We start from the raw sequence: 20,140 nt of genomic DNA on the forward strand, positions 1-20,140 counted from the left end.
GATGGGAAAGCCGAATACATAGAGTGGATAGAAAACGTAGTTTCTTAATTATTAACTTGTTTTATTAGTTCGAATGTGTGACGTTTGCAGTCAAAGCCGGAAATCTATTTTGAGCATAATTTCTCAATGAGGGGTGATGGATGAGAACCATAGACTTGGATTGGCACGCAACAGAAGAGGAGGAGTTTGCACTCTATGGAGTAGTTGGAAATACAGCTGGCCCTCCCCTTAGGATAGTTTGACTTAGCATTTTTCGACTTTACGAGCTACACGAATTCAGTAGAAACCGTACTTGGAATTTTGATCTTTCCCCACTAGAGGTAAGCAGTACGATAGGCTCTCCTGATGCTGGGAAGGCAGGAAGCCGCAGCTCCCCCTCAACCAGCTGGTCACGAGGGTTACCAACCAGTACGCTTAGAGCAATTCTCTATTTCACTTTCAGTACAGTATTCAATAAATTACACGAGATATTCAACACTTTATTATAAATAGGCTTTGTGTTAGATGATTTTGTCAGACTGTAGGCTAATGTGTGTGTTCTGAGCACGTTTAAGGTAGGCTAGGCTAAGCTATGATGTTCGGTAGCTTAGTTGTATTAAATACATTTTCGGCTTGATATTTTCAACTTAGGATGGGTTTATTGGGATGTAACCCCATCATGAGTGGAGGAAGATCTGTAGTCAGTTTTGTTTTGTTCTTGTCTTTAACTGCTGGCCTTGCAATCTCAGGAATCTCAGGAATCTCCAAAGAAGAAATGAGTTTTACATAATAGGAGGAAATGAGAGGTGTGCACAAAGTTATTTGCAACAAATTAAAAAGTGTTAAAAATTTTAAAGTGTGTACACCTGTGCATGTTGCTTACTACAATTTTTTAAAATTAAAATACACATGACAAAATTTATCATCTTAACTAGTTTTAAGTGGATAGTTCAGTGTTATTAAGTACATCCACATTGTTGTGCAATCATCACCACCATCTCCGTAACTCTTTTCATCCTGTAAAACTGAAACTCCATACCCATTAAACAACTTAACATTGCCCCCCGCCCCCAGCCCCTGAAAATCACTGTTCTCTGTGTCTCTCTGAATTTGACTACTTTAGGTCAAAGTAGTCTTTGACCTTATATGAGGTACTTTAGGTACCTCATATAAGTGGAACCATATAGTATTTGTCTTTTTGTGACTGGCTTATTTCACTTGGCATAATGTCCACAAGGACATCCAGGTTGTATAGCATGTTTCAGAATTTCCTTCCTTTTAAAGGCTGAATAATATTCCACTGTATGCATATACCACAGTTTCTCTCTTCATCTGTTGATGGTCTCTTGGGTTGCTTCCACATTTTGGCTATTGTGAGTAACACTGCTATGAACATAGATGTACAAATATTTCTTTAAAACCCTGCTTTCAATTCTTTTGGGTATATACTCAGATTGCTGGATCGTAAGGTAATACTATTTTTAACTTTTTGAGGAACCACCATACTGTTTTCCACAGTGGCTGCACCATTTCACATTACCACCAACAGTGCACAAGAGTTCCAATTTCTCCACTTCTTGTCAACACTTGTTATATTGTTTTTTTGATAGTAGCCATCCTAACAGGTGTGAAGTGATACCTCATTGGGTTTTGATTTGCATTTACCTAATAATTAATGATGAGCATGTTTTTGTGTGCTTATTGGCCATTTGTCTATCTTTACTGGAGAAATGTCTATTCAAATCCTATTTCTAAATCAGGTTGATTTTTTTGGTTGTTGAGTTGGAGGAGTTCTTTATATATTCTGGATATTAAACTTGTATCATATATATGATTTGCAAATATTTTCTCCCATTTCGTGGGTTGCCTTTTCACTCTGTTGATTGTGTCCTTTGGCTTGTTACAATTTTTAAAACTAGTTAAATATTTAAAAAATAAAATTTGAATCAGACCTGAAGCTTCCGCCGGGGAGAAGTTAAGAACCTTTGCACCACTGTCTCATCTCTACTTTCTTTCCCCTCACCCCCAACTGAGGAGGGTTCAGAGAAGGTAGGTACTTCAGTCCTTATTTTCTCTTTCTCTTGAACCTCCAATAATCTATTCACCTCCAAGCAGAAGACAGTATAGGAGGCACAGGAAAAAGGACATATATAACCAGATATTTATTAAAATAAGACAATTTCTAGTGCATATTATCTAATGTGCTGCAAAATGAATTCCATACCGCATATCTAGGAGGATCTTGAAGTTTTCTCCCTGACAGTGATGAAGGTGGAATACATAATTTTATGAAAATTTTTTACCATGAAGTTGAGCTGGTCTATATCAAGAAATTTTCCTAGTTTTAAACTTAATACTAATGACCTGCTATAATATCTAAAATGCATGAAATTAAGAATAAAAGTAAACTAAAGAAGAAACTATGGCCTATTTTTAGCAGAATTCCCGTCTGCATGCCTGAGATATAGGAAGACTATGCACCTATTGAATACCCACAAGCTAATTAGATTTCATTTTTTTCTAAAGCATTCAATTTAATATATTTGTAGTCTAAGTTAGAATTTATACATTTTGCTGAGCTTCGATTAATCAATTTCGCAATATATTCAGGAAAGTTCTCTAGATCTTCAATAAAAGAGAGAGAAGACATGCAAAAGTTATGCAGTTAAAAAGTAAGCTAGTGGAAGAGCTGTAGAAAGAAATGTAAGAAACTGATTGTGGAGTTCATCCGTTGGACAACACTACCTCCAAGTAAACTGGAAAAAATAACACTCTAAAATGAAAGCCACAGACACGGAGAAATGGGGATAGTTTCAGGTGTCAAGAGGTCTTTATTGAAATAATAGCACAGTTACACTTCTAATACCCTTTCCACTTGTATACAATAGATTAAAAATGCTTGCTACATACAGTGCACAGACAGTTCAATAATTAGAAACAACTCAACTGCATTTGGAATAAATAAAATAGCCTATTTAATAATTTAAAGTAAAATTACTGTACAATATGAAAATAAAGATACATAAATGTTAGAATCTACAATGCCATAGAAATAAAATCATTATTCTGCATTACACAAAACAGTGCAAGAAAAAAATCCAAATAAGCTTCTGGAGTGCAAAGTTTAAATTTTCCATTTTAAATTATCATGCGGACATAGCATTTCAAGCCATGCTATAGTCTATGGCAAAGTTTTTAATTTTTAAAAGGAAAAATGCTAGCCAGTAAGTTTACTGTACCATCGGGTGTGGCACCACGTAACGCTGCTGCCTGCTTCTACAGTACAGTTTAGAAGGGAGGTATCTTGTTGCATTCAAAAAATTGAAATTAACAAGTTTCTGAAGCAAACACATTTACCTTTTAAGCCTGAAACAAAATAGTGTGATTAAATAGTAATTATATCCCTGGGTTTAAGAAAAAAAAAAGGCCTATACCACATAATGAACTAGGAAGCAGTTTTCCATCCATCTTTAAATTCCATAATGACCCTTAGTGAAAACAACCATATAACTTTTGAGAGAGATGTAAAATTCTGACCTCTAGCTGACAAATGATACAATATCATTGGATTGTGAGAAAAGCAAAAGTAATTTCTGAACACCTATGTTTAATCTGTGTAGAATTGGTTGCATTACATGTAATAATATGCTTAAAGTATAGTTCCGTTTCAATGTGTATATAAAACTGTTATTTGGGCAAAGACCAAGGAATGCATTTAATACTAAACTGTAAACACATCATCCACCTTGACTTGGAGTGCACACTGACAACAAGAGCTCTTCGCAGACTTTGGCAACAAGACTACATATAGCAGGTCACGGCAGCACGAGCTCACAACGGAAGACTGAAAGCACTGCAGAATAACACCACCCAACACCTCCTAGCAAAGGGATCTACGGTAAGAAGGGGCCTCCTCGTGCTAAGCCACTTTCCCAGTCAGTCTGTGTTCTTCAAATCTGTAATTTTCACAACTCAGTAGTCTTAAGCCTCTGTGCTTGCACTGCATAGACTGACGTCAGGTGTACTCTATCCATTGTAAGTCCAGAGGGTTACAGTTCTGTCTGCCGAGGACGACAGGAAGGAAAGGTCCTGGGTATGCCATCTGCACTGAATCACTTTGTCCTTATGCTCCCCCACCACCATGATAGGAAGCTGCTTAGTGAGGTCTCCTAAATTGAAAAAGAAAAGAGACGTTGATTTACAATACAAATTAAGTACATGCATAGATTTCACTGACTTCCTGTTACTTTAAGACATTACAATATAAAAAAATCCTAAACTTCATTAATATACTAAAGGTTTACACAAGGTTAAATTAATGAATACCTAATTATGTTAGCGGAATTTGGTAACATATGCACAGCAACATGTGACACAGCTGCTCCTCTCTCCTTGAAACTCTCTCAACTTGATTTCTCCCTGACTTCGATGCCACTGCCTCTCCAACTCCTTTGCTGGTTTCTCTTCTCTTCCTGACTTAAAGTTTGGTGAATCCCAGGAGTCAACCCTCAGATTTCTTGTTCCCTTTATACCTCACTTGCTACAAAATTTCATCTAGTACCATGATACCATGGCCATTTATATACTTATAATTCACACACATTTCATCTCCAACCTTGACTTCTCACCTGACCTCCAGACTAGTATCCAAATAGTTATTCAACTTCTCACTTGATTGCCTGACAGTCATCTTAAATTTAACTTGTTCAAAACCAAACTCTTGATTTTCTTGCCCAAACCAGTTCCTCCTCCTACCTGTCTTCCTCATCTCAATAGCACCAACTGGTTACCCATTCCAAAAACCTAGGAATCAGCATTGATTCCTTTTTCCTCCTCACTCCCAAATTTAATCCAAACAAATTAAAATATATCCGGAAAAATTCAGTCACTTCTTACCACCTCCACCTCTACCACCCTGGTCCAAGCCACCATAATCTCTCACCTGAACTATTCCAGTAACTTCCTTACTGATATTTATACTTATAGTCCATTCTCCCTATAGAACTCAAAATCATCCTTTAAAAGTAATTTAGGGGGCCGGCCCGGTGGCACAGCAGTTAAATGTGCACGTTCCACTTCGGTGGCCCTGGGGTTCACTGGTTCAGATCCCAGGTGCAGACATGGCACCGCTTGGCAAGCCATGCTGTGGTAGGCGTCCCACATAGAAAGTAGAGGAAGATGGACACGGATGTTAGCTCAGGGCCAGCCTTCCTCAGCAAAAAGAGGAAGGCGGCGGATGTTGGCTCAGGACTAATCTTCCTCAAGGAAAAAAAAACAACTAAAACTGAGTTAGATCATATCACTCCCTGTTTTAAATCGTCCAAAGGATTCCATTATGCTTTTAAAAATCCCTATGAACCCCTGCCTCTGATGTATTCTCCTGTCTCTCTCTCCCCTGATTCATGAAGTTCCGCCACACTGGCTTCTTGCAGTGTCATGAACGTGCAACATTTGTTCCTGCCTCAGCACCTTTACACGTGCACTGGTCTTCTCCTAGGGTCCTGGCATGGCTTGTTTCTTCTCGTCATTCAGGTCTCCACGCAATGGCACTTCCCTGGAGAGACCTCTCTATCCAATCTAAAATAGCCTTCCCTACCCACCCTAGTTACTCTTTCCTACACCTTGCTAATTTTTAATAATAGCACTTGCCAATACCTAAAATTACATTTTTATTGCCTTACTTTTTATTGACCTCTAAAACATAAGCTCCATCAAAGAGGAAGTTACCTGTCTTATTCATCTCTCTGTGTGTCCCTAGTTGGTACACAATAAATATTTGCTTAATAAATCTTTAAAAATAAAACTAGATACAAAGACATAATTACACAGATTATAAACTAAGTTTTTTAAGGTATTAGCAAATAGCAGTACATAAATGTGTATTTTTAACATCTACCATCATTGAACTCAGAATGATTCAGTGTAATAAATGTTGACTCTCTTAAATATTTTTAAAATTATTTAATAAAAATGACTATTCACTCAATTTATGTAATAATTTGCTACAACTCATCTCAATACAGTAATAGTAATTTGCTCAGTATATAAAACTAAAATTTGAAAATGGTGTATAGTTGATCACACTAACAAAAAGAAAGACCCCAAAGAGAACAGGAGAGACTGAAAACAAGGAAAGAGGTCAATCTCAATCACCTTGTAGGTCTGTCACCTTTATTTTCATATCATAGGATCCTGTTAACAAGTAGTGAGCTCCAGGAGAGAATCGAACAGAGCGAACATCACTGGAATGAGGGTGATAACTTTGCACCATTCTTCCTCCTCTTATGTCATACAACATGCAGCTGGAATCTTCTTGTCCTGTGGCTAAGAGACGGCCACTGGGATCTACAGCTACAGATGCCACTGCACTGCCTGTAGCAGGAGGAATGGAAGTTTCAATATGGAAAAAATCAATATAGCTTAACTGCAACAGCTAATTATGTTCACTGAACCATACACTAAAAATTTAATGTAGCTTATCAATACTGCTCAGTTATGGAAAAATCCAAATTAACAGTCAACCAATAAACACTTGTGTCCTTTTTCGGGGTAAGATATGAGGCAAGATTCTGTGAGAAATGAAAAGGTTCATTTTTTTGTCATTTGAGAGAACCCCTGGGACAGCACTACCTATAATGCAATAGATGAGATGACCCACTTTTCCTAATTCACTTTTTCACTGCTGGGTAAGTGTCCAGAAATACTCCCACACCCAGCTTAGAGTCTAGTTGGTGGACCCAGAAATTAAATAACAAATATGTTTTAGGACACAGTATAGGAAATGTCTCAAAGCAACATGTGATTTACTGTCAATAGGAACTGAACAGAAAATAAGCTCTGATTCCACAGGCTGGAGCCCTAACTCTAGACTATGCATTCTCAGTGGGAGGAATAACATCCACAAGGGGATGCAAAATGTTTCTCAGGGAACAAAAAAATCTTAAACATTAACAATGATTTGTAGTCCTTCAGAGCTCAATCCTATCCAAAAAAATCTTAGTCCTTGGTATTTAATTTCTCTTGTTAGGAAAAAAATTAGTTTTTCTCCGTTGTGGGGGCAATAACGAAAACAAGGCTAAAGAACACTGCTGCAGACCAAAGTGGCCTGGGAAGACTTCACAGAAAAAAGGGACATAAGTTAGATCTTGAAGAACAGCAATCAATATAAATAAGAGAGAGAATGTGTGTATGTTTGTATTTATTATACACATATGCAATTAAAAATCATCTTTGCTTGAAATTTTGATAGAGAAAAGAAGAGGGCTATTATGATCAGGAAGAATTACATGAGAAAATTTAGAAGAAAAGTATAAAAATGTTTAGCTTAGTTTGGCTGGAGTTACTTGGTTTAACAAGTTAACATAAAAGGCAGCTTGTAGGGGCTGGCCCCGTTGCTGAGTGGTTAAGTTTGCGAGCTCTGCTGCAGGCGCCCCAGTGTTTCGTTAGTTCGAATCCTGTGCGCAGACATGGCACTGCTCATCAAACCACGCTGAGGCAGCGTCCCACATGCTACAACTAGAAGGACCCACAACGAAGAATATACAACTATGTACTGGGGGGCTTTGTTGAGAAAAAGGAAAAAAATAAAATCTTTAAAAAAAAAAAAAAAGGCAGCTTGTAGCTGCAACATAAAAGGCAGGTTAGGCCAGACCATCAAGCATCTTGAAGGCTAAACTGCAGTTTGAGCTTCTTCCTATTTATGGTGAAATATCACTACAGATTTCTAGACATGAGAATTACATGATCCAAGCAGTACTTTTGGAAGCTTAATCTATGTAAAAATGTGTGTATCAAATTAAAATGGACAGATTATAGAAAACAGAAGGCCACTGAAGACAAGATAGAATAATAGAATAATGAGAGAATAAGGGCCTGAATGAGGACAAATAGACATTCTAGGAAAAAAACTGAATAAAGAATCAACAGTCTTGGCAACTGCCTAGATGGGCACAAAAAAAAGGAGTGAAAAATGAGTCGAGATTTCAAATCTAGTTGCATGAGGAAATAAGAGAATCATTATCAAAAACAGGGAAAATGGGAAGGAGAGCTGATTTTCAGCGGAAATATAATGAGTTTAGTTTTACACATTCAAACTTTATGGTGCCAAGAGAAATCCAGGTTCATTAATTCAACAAAGTTATTAGATAACTACTCCTTTGGGCCAATACTACAGCAGGTGCTAAATCTACTCTGGGAAATAAAACAGATATGATTGCTGCCTTTATGAAACTTACAATCTATTGGAGACCAGCAATAAACAAGTAATCAAATATATTATTTTAAATAGTGTTAAGAGCTATGAAGGAAATAAATGGAGTTGAGTGATAGAAAATAATGGCGAGGTCCCAACTGGGGCAATCAAAGAAGGCCTCTCTGGCAAGGTGCTACCGAAGCTAAGACCTAAAGATGAGAAGGACCCGACCATGAAAAGGAAGAGCATTTCAGGTCAAGGAAATAACACGTGAATTCACTGGAGGTGGAAAGAGTTTGGCGCATTCCAGGAACTGAAGGAAAGAAGCAAGTGATCTGAGATGAGACTAAATGGGTAAACAATGCTAGATCAAGCAGGGTCTCATAGGCCATGGTAAAGAGTCTGCACTTGAACCCAAGAGCAATGAGAAGTCACTGAGGTGTTGCAAGCAAGGTATCATATGCCCTGGCTGCTGTGTGAACCACAGACTGGAAGAGGCACAAGAGGAAGTGCAGAGGAGAGTGAGGAAGCTATTGCAGTGGTTGAGAGATGGTGGTGGTTCATCCTAGAGTGGCGGCAATAAAGATGCAAAGTAGTAAATGGATTTCAGATAGATTTTGGAGGCTAACGCAACAGGATTTGTTTATAGATTGATACTGGAGGAAAGGAGAGAGAGAGAAGGATCCAGGGAGACTCCACAGTTTAGGGCATGAACAATGGGTGGGTGGTACCACTTAGGTGAGGAGGCCTGGGGCAGTTTTGTTTAAGGGGAGAGGTCATGATTCAATAGTTTGGTTTAAGCCATGTTAAGTTTGAAGTGTTCTGTGAGATATCCAAAAGGAGACATCAAGAAGATGGGTTAGAAATGTGAGCCTGGCACACAGAAGAGGTTTGGGCTAGAGATAAAAATTTAAGGTCTGTCAGCACAGGAGTTATACTTAAAGCCCTGGGAATAGATGTACTCATCTAGAGAAAGAGAGGAGACAAAAGTCCTGAGCTCTAGGGAATGCCTAAATTTAGAGATTGAGCAAAGGAGGAAGAGCCAGCAAAGAGGTAGTTCTCCAAGAGGTAAAGAGGAGAAAACCCAAAAGAAAAGAGGAAGAGGTCAAGTGTTGCATGCCGCTGAGAGCTGCAGTAAAATGAGAATTCAAAAGTGATCTGACAACACGAAGATTGCTGGTGATCTTAAAAAAGGCAGTTCTTGTTCGAGTGGTTGCAGCAGGAGACAGACTGGAGTAAGTTGTAGACTGAGGATGGGAAAACGGGAAACAGCATATATAGGCAAGACCTTTGAGACAGCTGGGTAAGAAAGGGAGCAAAAATTTAGAGTGAGAGCTAGAAGGAGAATACGGAGGTCAACAGGGGAACTTTTAGGCATTGCCAATTCTACAAAATTTTTGTTATATATGGTAGAGAAGGAGAGATCCAGTAGAGAAGGAGATGTTAATATTGCAAGAGAAAGAAGATAAAAAAATGAAGACCCTGAAAAGGAGAGAAAAGGGATTGAAAATAATTTAGACAAGTAGGGGGGAGTTTGGAGATAAATTAGTGATAAGCGTATAGAAACTAAGCAAACAAACAAACAAAAAAATACAATTTTTAACACCAAGGAAAACAAAAAGATATGGAAGAAAAGAAAAAAAAAGATAGGAACAGCAGCTGGGGTTAAAATAAAGTAAACAATGAATACTGATCTTACCAAAATTGATAAAACTACATTGAAAGGATGGGAGACATGGAGTATGTAAGTGGATGAGGGATGGTAGGAGTCAGAAAGGGACATGAAAAGTTAAATCTTCGTTTTCTATGGTGGGAAGAAAATAAATCCTAAAACTATGGTTACAGGAATGTTATTTAGAAATATGGAAATAAACACAAAAATAAAACTGCTACAAAAGTTAAAAATGGTTGGTTGCTTCTGAGAAATGGGAAGTGAGGCAGGGGCTGGAGGGCAGGGGTGAATCCCAGGGCAATGCTGTTTTTCTTAATAATAAGCCTTATTGAACTATTTAGTTCTTTCAACTGTTATACATTAACTTTGATAATAATGCCAACTAAACTTTAACAAATCAATGATCACATATTCAGATATAAAAATATAATTATACATGTGCGTGTGTGTTCCAGACTCAAATTTGCTGTAACAAATCAAATCTGGTTTAAATCAAAGTAGAGAAAAGGGTCCATTAAAGTCAAGAGAATAAATAAAGCATCAAAAAAAACCCCACCAAAAATTAAGTATATAAGGCAGGCCTTTTCACTTGGAATAGTGCCACAGAATTGCTATTAAAAACTACAAAGGCAGGGGGCTGGCCCTGTGGCCGAATGGTTAAATTCACGCGCTCCGCTGCAGGCGGCCCAATGTTTCATTGGTTGGAATCTTGGGTGCGGACATGGCACCGCTCATCAAGCCACTCTGAGGCGGCGTCCCACATGCCACAACTAGAAGGACCCACAAGGAAGAATATACAACTATGTACTGGGGGGCTTTGGGGAGAAAAAGGAAAAAAATAAAATCTTAAAAAAAAAAAAACTACAAAGGCAGAAAAAAGACTCTAAAGTAAAATAAACACAATGGCAGAATATTGTGTCACTCTTAGATTTAGTGTTTTAAAAGGTGAGACAATGCAAAGAGCAGTAGCCTCCGTTTACATGCAACAAACCAAGATATATTGTTAAGTCGAAAAAGCAAGGCTAGGGCTGGCCTAGTGGCATAGTGGTTAAGTTTACGTGCTCTGCTTCGGCGGCCCAGGGTTCATGGGTTCAGATCCTGGGCGTGAATCTACACACCACTTATCAAGCCATGCACTGTGAGCATCCCACAGAGAAGAACCAGAAGGACTTACAACTAAGAAATACAACTACGTACTGGGACTAAGGGGAGGAAAAAAAAAGAGGAAGACTGGCAACAGATGTTAGCTCAGGCCCAATCTTCCTTACCAAAAAAAAAAAAAAAGCAAGGCATGTATTACTTGCTACTATTTGTGTGTGTGTGTTTAAAGGAGAAAAGAAATTATGACATATATAAGCTTTTTGATTGCATACTTACAGAATATTTCCAGAAGAAAAAATAAGAAACTGGTCCCTTAGGGAAAGACACCAAGGAACAGGAGTGGGAAGAAAATGGTATACCCTTTTTGTTCAATTTCAATTTTTGTCATGTGCATGCATTTTAAAAAATGTTTTTTAAAGGTCTTAGTTCTACAATGGCCCTGGCTAAGAGAATAATTTGGAACATGATACTTAATCTCCCTGGGCCTCAGTTTCCTAGGCTGAATATTATGTGTACAAATAAAGTAACAGATAAAAGCATTTTGAAATAATTTAAAGTAATCAATAAAATACCAAGTATTTATTTTACTATTGTTCCTACCTTTTTTAACATATATGTTGCAGGGGAGAGGAGGTAAGCAAGTGCAATTTATAAAGTTTCTTTCTCATATAAATTCATCTAAATTCCAGAAAAACCTACCAGTTCCATGGAATGTTGTGCCAACAACACGAACACAGCTTGGTACTCGAAGATCCCAAAATCTAACAGTCTTATCCTGAGAACCAGATGCAATCATCCAGCCACTCCAGGTATAAAGTGCTAAAATATGCCCTATAAAAGATCATACACTCGGTTATTACTGTGGAATAGTACTTTTCTATAACACATTCATAGCTAAGTACTCCTTATTATTGGGCATGTGATGGTCTGGTTAATCAAATATACTATGTGGTAGAGATTTTCCACATATACCAAATATATTGGCTATTTTCAAAAAATTAAAATTCAGTAAAACACACAGCTTCAAAACCATACTGAAGAAACTTAATCTTTTTTGGTGATTCAGTATTTCAGGGCATCATAATTATTACTGAAAAAAAATTATCATTTGAAATTATAGCCAAGTTTCCACAGAGGAAGCACAAGACTGTGGGGTTGGATCACCAGCTTTGGAAGAGACAGACCCTGGGGTCACATCTCAGTTCTGCCACGTTTACCCCTAAGATATTGGACAAGTCATTTGCCTTTTAAAGTTTCGCTTTTTTCATGTGTAAGATGGGGATAAAACTTACTGCCTCATAAGGTTGTTGTGAGGATTAAATTAAGGAATTACGTGCACTAAAGGATTTAGCACACAGGGAAATGTTAGCCATCACTGCTGTGTTACAATTTAATTTACAATTTAATAAAGTTACAATTTAAATTTTGGAAATAAAAATGTCCTGTCTTGAGGGAATCTCTTTTGATAAAATATACTCTATTAGTGAAAACACAGAGGAGGGGAAAGCACGAGTTGAACAAAAAGAAAAGCAGCACCTGAGACTGAATCACATACCGGTATGTCCACTCAGAGCATGCAGGCCCTGTCCTCTTTGACAATCAGTTGTGTAAATGTTACAGTCTCCTGCTCCAGCACTTATCAAAATAGCTCCACCACTTTCTGGGCCTTCCATAAATGCCAAGTCTCTAATTGTCCCATCATGCATACTAAATTCCAGATCCGGTCCTGAAACAGCAATAAGAATTAAAAAAAAAAGATGCTGCTCAACTTACTATGATAATTTGAGATTGTTAAACTGCCTCAGAACTGACCAAGAATAATGGTAGAATGGTATGGTTTAAGTTTTCATTTAGGGATTAATATTATAATTAATTTCACTTTGCTAAGCAAAGAACTTCAAGAAATCAAAATACTGATCAGTTACCATCATCCCTAAAACAGACCCATCTTGTCTTTCATCCCAAAGAAATGAAAGAGAAGACAGATACTCTCTAGAAAATATTCATTAATATATATCTGGTAGTTATTTAAAAGTTATTTTTCTGATAATAATTTTCTAAGGATTAGGTAGCACCTAGCCACCTGTAAGAACTTACTGAAAAAAATAATGCCTCACAAATATAACAAAGCAATTAGAATGTAAAAAAATGCTTCTTAAGGCTATATTCTTAGATTTTATTAAAGACAATACAGAGGTATGTCAGAGATATAAGATGGGGAAAACATAAAGAATACATTGGTAAGCTACTGTTCACATACTTGGGCCCTACCTGTTGCATTACAAGTCTCTGCATTGAAGGGCAGCACTTTCACGTATTTATCATTTGATCCTGTTGCTAGTAACTGTCCACAAGGACTCCAGGCCACACAGTAAATGGATCCCTTATGATGTTTATTCCTTTTAAAACGTACCACTGGCTGCTTAGGGATGTCATGTGCACTAAAAAGAAAAATTACAGAAAGATATTTCAATTTCTTGCTTGCTAAAGTTAATGGATATGGCGTTCTATATTATGGTTGTTCTTGAGGGTGGGAGCAAAAAGAGTATCATACAACAGGTTAATAACAATTTTCAAAATCTTAGAAGAAATAAATTTAAAGCATATTTGAAATCCAAAAGTAAAATTATAAACCATTATTAGACTAATCTATTTCAGACCATATAGGAAACAGGATATTAAAGTCTCCATTTCACATATTTTTCATAGATTTTTAACTCAGAAACACAAAAGAAAATAATTTTTAAAAAGCTAATAATGTTTCCAAATTCAAAAAGCTCAACAAATGTTTATTAAACATATAATATCCAATTGCCTAGGGCCGAGGGGAGGCCAGAAACAGATAAAAAATAAAAGAGGCAAGAGCTCTGTCCAGAGTCTAAAATCTGGGAGAGGTAGATGTTGTCACAACACTAAGGCAAGTATAAGTGTTACAGTCCAGTACAAAGTACTAGGCCTTAAAGGACAGCTTTACATTTTTACAGAAGATTTTTACATTTAAAATTTTTACATTTACATTTACAGACATTTTTACAGAAAAACATGAAGGCAGGAAAATAGCTTCAGTGAAGAAAAAATACAATAGGGAAACTACCAGCTGAGCGTTCAGCCTGGGAAAGAGTGGGGCTAAAGGGGAGACGCCCGGGGCATTCTGGAGACTGAATGGTGGGTGAGGAGCTGCAGGCACAGCTGTGGAAGGTCCTAAATGCCTCGCTCCTCAAGAGTTTAGCCTTTAATGGAAGTCAAACACTGGTTCAGTGGAGTAGCAGCATCTTATCTACACTTTAAAACACAGACTAATATAAGGATACTAAAGATTTTATTAGGTATATAACATCAAGTCTATGTAAGAAAATGTACGCTTTTGGAGATTCATTAAAATACTTTAGTAAACAAACAAACAAAACGGATGAAGTAAACATAAAAATCTTGACAACTACTGGATTTCTGTCTCTACTTTTGTGTATGCTTGAAAATTTTCAAAATTAAGAAACAAGAAAGAAGACTGACAAATCTCCAAAACATAGAAGGTGTTTAATATTGATCTGGAACATAGATCAAATCAAAAGATTCCCTTGTTAGTCACACATCCAATTCACTGCCAGGGCCTACTAATTCTTTTTTTAAAAAGATTTTACCTCTATCCATTTTGTTCCATCTCCACTGCCATCGACAACAACGGCCTCCTACCCTTCTCCTAGCAACCACTCTTACTGCCATCTGACCCACCGCCAGAGTGATCATCTCAAAATATACTTAGATCACAACACAGCTCTGTTCAAAACTTTCAGCAGCTTCCCACCACACTCAGGATAAAACCCAAAATGGCTATAAAGCTCTGCATAATTTAGTTCATGACTATCCCTGTAGCCTCATCACACTCCAGATCCCAATACTCCAGCCAATCTGAACCTATTATGGTTCCTCAAAAGGCCAAGCTGTTTCTCACTTATGTCCCCCCTGGTGACTATCTTCTCCCTTCTCTTCACATGGCTAGGTTCTACTCATCCTCAGCTTTAATACCTCTTCCTCAGAGACCTTTCTCTGACTCCCCAGTCCTCTTATCTCCCGTTTTACTCTGTTACAGCACCTTGTACTTTTTCTTCATAACACTTACCACAATGAATAATTATACGTATTGGTGTGTCTATCTGCATAATATCCATCTTCCCCACTAAACCAGAAGTTCCATGAAGTCAATGAACATGTTTGTTTTACTCACAACTATCCCTACAGCCTAGAATAGTAACTAGCACATAAAAGGAGCTCAAAATATATTGCTTAAATAAACAAACTTATTTTCATAAAAATCAGTTTCTTCATGAACAGTCTATGAAACATCTGTGCCAGCAGAAGAAATACAAAAGAGAAGAAAGTTACCTTGAGATCAGGTTAAGCCTAAATATCTAAGTCTTTGGCTCTGCCTCCATAATTATTGCTATTTTCCATTCCCTGATCTGGAATTCAGCCTATTCTTTCTCATGTATTCCTACTTGACTAACACAATGAGCACCAATAAATTATAATACTATCACCTAACATGAACCCTATTCGCTTTCCCAACCTTTAAATGCTACTGCAGTCCAAAAGCCTAAATTTCTGGTTTCAGATAAAAAGATACCCCCCAAAATGCAAATAAATAATCTCAGCTATCTGTTCTCCAAACTGGGGTTATAATAAAAAAGTCTTAATAGTTGTAAAACATTTCCGAAACATACTATGACATGTACTGCTTTTTATATTTAGAATTTTAAAGTTCTGTAGCTTGTTTTGTTTCGTGGTTTTGTCTACTGGTATGAAAACTATTCCATTTGTGGCATTCATTTCTCTAGTCACAAAATCTACAAAATAGCTCATTATCTCTATTATGCCAATCTGTTTATTTTTTTAATTTTAATTTATTTTTTTTTAAGATTTTATTTTTCCTTTTTCTCCCAAAGCCCCCCAGTACATAGTTGTGTATTTTTAGTTGTGGGTCCTTCTAGTTGTGGCATGTGGGATGCCACCTCAGCATGGCTTGACAAGCAGTGCCATGTCTAAGCCCAGGATTCGAACCGGCGAAACCCTGGGCCACCGAAACGGAGCATGTGAACTTAACCACTCGGCCACAGGGCCAGTCCCGCCAATTTATTTTCATAGTAAAAGGCTTAACAAATAAATTGACAAAAAGAGTACCTGATCAAAGAATGAAATTCAATGTTCTCTGAGGTTGTACCTAATCTATTTGCTTTCTTAGTAACTTTAAAGAATTTACCCCTTATAGATAAGGTCATATGCCCATTTTTAGTGGCATATGCCTTTATAGACATATGTCTTATTTTCAAATCCCATAATCTGTTAAAACAAGAGGGTAAAATCATGGTTAGGTTGACCAATTTCAACATGGTCAAATATCAGCAATTTCATATAGTTCAACCTAATACTTGTTTGAAGCTATTATTGTAAGAAATTTTTTATTTTCTCAAAGTCTATAACTAGCATTACTTTGTCTCTATCTTATGTAATTTAATTGGAATATAAGGATCTTTCAGATAAAAAAATACAAAAGCCATGGAAATAAAGAAGACTAGAGTATTGAATGAACAATGGCCTAATTGAAAACCTTTTATGAAAAAACTTATAAAGTTAGTTTATGATTCTTATGTGTATTTCGTAAGCATTGAAAATAAAAATTTTAAAGCTTAATAAAAAGAGGGGCCGGCCTGGAGGTGTAGTAGTTAAGCTGCGTGCTCCACTTTGGTGGCACAGGATTCACAGGTTTGGATCCCAGGCAGACTTACACACCACTCATGAAGCCTACTGTGGCAGCGTCCCACATACAAAGTGGAAGAGGACTGGCACAGATGTTAGCTCAGAGACAATCTTCCCCACCAAATAAAAAAATTTTTTTAATTTTTTTAAAAAGAAAAAAAGGTTTGGGGCCAGCCCCATGGCCGAGTGTTTAAGTTCACGTGCTCCACTTCAGCAGTCCAGGGTTTCACCAGTTCCGATCCTGGGTGCAGACATGGGACCGCTCATCAGGCTATGTCGAGGTGGTGTCCCACATGCCACAACTAGAAGGACCCACAACTGAAAAATATACAACTATACACTGGGGGAATTTGGGGAGAAAAAAGTAGGAAAAAAAAAAGAAGATTGGCAACAGTTGTTAGCTCAGGTGCCAATCTTTAAAAAAAAAAGATTTAATAAAAGGAAACAAAAATTAAACAGTACTGAATGGCAATTCTGAAAAAAGGACCAATGTAACTAATTAAAAAATGAAGCAAGAATGACAGTACAAACCATCTATCCTTACCTTGGATCAATTACTTCTGGATAGGCACATACTCTCAGAGTTTTTGAATTTGAACCAACAGCATATAAACCACCACCTGGATGAAAAGCCACTGCTCTAACAGCTTGTGTGTCTTCTAGGGTATTAATACAAACAAACTGCTTTTTTGATTTGTCATCCTATGGAAAGAAGGAACATGAAAGTTATCCTATTAAAAAAATGAATTCAAAAGAATTCATCTTTATCCCATTTTAAATTCATTTGAACAATATTATTCACTTTATCACCTTATGTTCACTACTTACAATCATATAATCTTTTAAATGGTAAATCTAAATTAACCCTGATGTTTCTATTTTTTGCTACTCATTGCTAAACTAAGTTCAGAGAGCTCAAAGACATTCAAGTTTTTCTTCACTTACTATGACAAAATATAAGACTATGCATTCCCATATTAAATTCTCTTTAACTGTCAAGGAAAAAATAGCCCACATATATAGTTCTACAAAAACAACGGAGCATCGCCTTTTTCTAAAAATAGGAAGTATAAAGGACAACTATTTAATCCATTTAGGGTTAAAAAAATTGCCATTATTTCCAGCAACGAATACTTTAATATTTCAAACTGAAATTATAAAATACCCTTTTAAAACTGTAAAAATAATTTTAATCAGAACATTTAATTTGAGCCTCATTTTTATTTTAAACTGTTGACTTGTCTGTCCACAGCCCTCTTCTGAGGAAGGCAAGTTGAAGCAGTTCTGTATAAAAGCTCTGGTGACTCCTGCTGTTGGCATCATTTGAAATCATCCTGCTACCCTGATCAGGACTGACTGTACCTGGAATAGGGACCTCCAGACTGCATGTAGTCAACAGACCCAACCAAATGCTATCTTTGGGAAGTATGAATGTCAAGTGTACACACACAAAGGCAAATCACTTCAGCTCTGGTTGCATCCTCAGAGCTCTAGGACCCTAATTGACTATAGTGATGAAGAGATTATATCTCTCCCTACCCAGACTTTTATGTATTCATGTAATACATCCTCAGGGGGGAGTAGGAGGTAAATCTGATATGTCACATTATGTTTGTCTTATGTAATTGAACTGAATTCTTATACTATTCATATGAATTTATGACTAGAAATGCTACATTTTCCATTAATCCATATATATGAAATGTGACTGTTTGCCAAATGAATAGCACAGTAGATAATAGAAAAATGGAGGGGAATGACTAATTGATTAAATGGGCTATAGTAAATTAATAATAATTACTAAGGGTTGCTTTATAGCAAAAGTGGCAGAGCCACAAATTAACTTTATTTGTTCTTCTCCAGTATGTTTAAAATTTTTTAAATTTGTTGCCATTTAAAAAATAAATTACACATGAAAATCTACATTTATAGCTCTTCTTGAAAATCCAAAGAACTGGAAACACTAGGCGAGCATAATTATTTGTGCACAGGACAAATATTCCTACGTGCTTATCACAAAACTGATGAACTTTATTCATTTATGTTACTTGTTTGGCCCCATAAGCATCTGAAATAATGACTTTGTTTATGAGGTTAAAATCTGAACTAGGGAAAATAAGATAGAGTGAAGCTGTATACTAGTTAGGGAAGGATGTGTGGTCCCAAAGCAAAAAACAGATGCATTGATGAGAAGCCCAAAGGAGATACAAATAATATCTGAACAAATTAACCACCGAGTTCAGAGAGTAGTGCACAGCCCCAGCTCATGTGCCAAGATCACTACTGGGCCATTAACATGAATACTCTCAAATGTGCTTTCTAAGGCAACCTCTTCACTTAGCCCTGTGAAAGCTCAACTACCTTGAGATAAATATCAGCATTAACAATAATGGTTATTTCTAAAAATGGTCTTTTTTTGAATTGAGAATTCCTTAGCAAAATTTGCAAGTATATATAAAAATAACGAAACCTCCTTCCCCACAGTATTACCTCTTCCCCTCTTGACCGTGACAGATTCCCTGAAGAATCTCCAAGGGGTGGCTTAATGACCGAATGTTCTGATGAGCTGTGTGAGCAGAAATTCAAACAAAGTTTACTCTGAATATCAAAACAGAAATGAAATTAATTTATCCTTTCAATCTCTACTATTTATTTTTTTGGCAAACGACCCTCACTGACCCCAGTCAAAGTTACTCTTTGGAGCCATTTATTAAGAGGCTCTGGACTCAGTGACACCAAGCATAGTCATAAGGAATGAGAAGCCACTCTGGAAAGGAGATTAAGTCAAAGTCCACAAATTTTACAGTGAGATGTCAAGTACTTTTCCCCTGCTTACTTCCAGAATCTTTGCTTCTATGCTTAAATCCTACCCCAGGCAGGAACTCAGATTGCTTTTCAGGAGAAAAGAGTAACAGAAACTGACAGTTGAGGGTCCCATAATAATAGAATGTTTCCACTTGATCACTTTTTTTGTGAGGCTAACAGATAGACAGATCCATCCATATATGTAGCCCTTCATTGTAACCAATTTTTTTTAAATGCCTCACTCTTTACAGATAGTCAAAGATTTCCAGTTACTTGAAGAAAGCAGCCTAGATAAAAGTCAAAGACTAAAACAAACAGAAAAAGGAATCTGGAAGAAGACAGACAATTCAGAAAACAAAAGCTACAAAAGCATAATTAAAATCTTTAGATATATAAGAGGAAATGATGAATCCAGGAAATAAGAACAAGACATAAAAACAAATTTTTAAGACTATTAGAGAATAAAAAGGAGCTTAGAAAATAATATGGTAGCAGAAAAAAATTTAATCGATAAAAACTGGAGGTGAGGAAATGCTAAATAAATAATATTTTTCAATTTCCCAGAACTTAAGTTTCCAGCTTACAAGAGCCCATGAAGTACCCAGCAGAATGAAGTGAAAACAGACCCAGCTAGAGGTGTA

General features: G+C 36.8%; 1 protein-coding gene across 4 annotated transcripts in view; it reads right to left on the reverse strand.

The window, feature by feature from the left end:
• Positions 1-2,787: 2,787 nt before the first annotated feature.
• WDR47 (WD repeat domain 47) overlaps positions 2,788-20,140 on the reverse strand; it is a 54,831-nt gene continuing 37,478 nt past the window's right edge. For all 4 annotated transcript variants that reach the window (XM_014835226.3, XM_014835227.3, XM_070486967.1 and 1 more), the window contains 7 exons: positions 19,185-19,260; positions 17,239-17,396; positions 13,215-13,384; positions 12,499-12,669; positions 11,643-11,774; positions 6,133-6,351; positions 2,788-4,148 (listed from right to left, as the gene is read on the reverse strand). In XM_014835226.3, coding sequence (XP_014690712.1) covers positions 4,006-4,148; positions 6,133-6,351; positions 11,643-11,774; positions 12,499-12,669; positions 13,215-13,384; positions 17,239-17,396; positions 19,185-19,260 — 1,069 coding nt within the window. In that variant the 3' untranslated portion in view covers positions 2,788-4,005. The remainder of the gene's footprint in view (positions 4,149-6,132; positions 6,352-11,642; positions 11,775-12,498; positions 12,670-13,214; positions 13,385-17,238; positions 17,397-19,184; positions 19,261-20,140) is intronic.

This window comes from Equus asinus, chromosome 16 (assembly GCF_041296235.1).
Source record: "Equus asinus isolate D_3611 breed Donkey chromosome 16, EquAss-T2T_v2, whole genome shotgun sequence".
Lineage (NCBI taxonomy): Eukaryota > Metazoa > Chordata > Mammalia > Perissodactyla > Equidae > Equus > Equus asinus.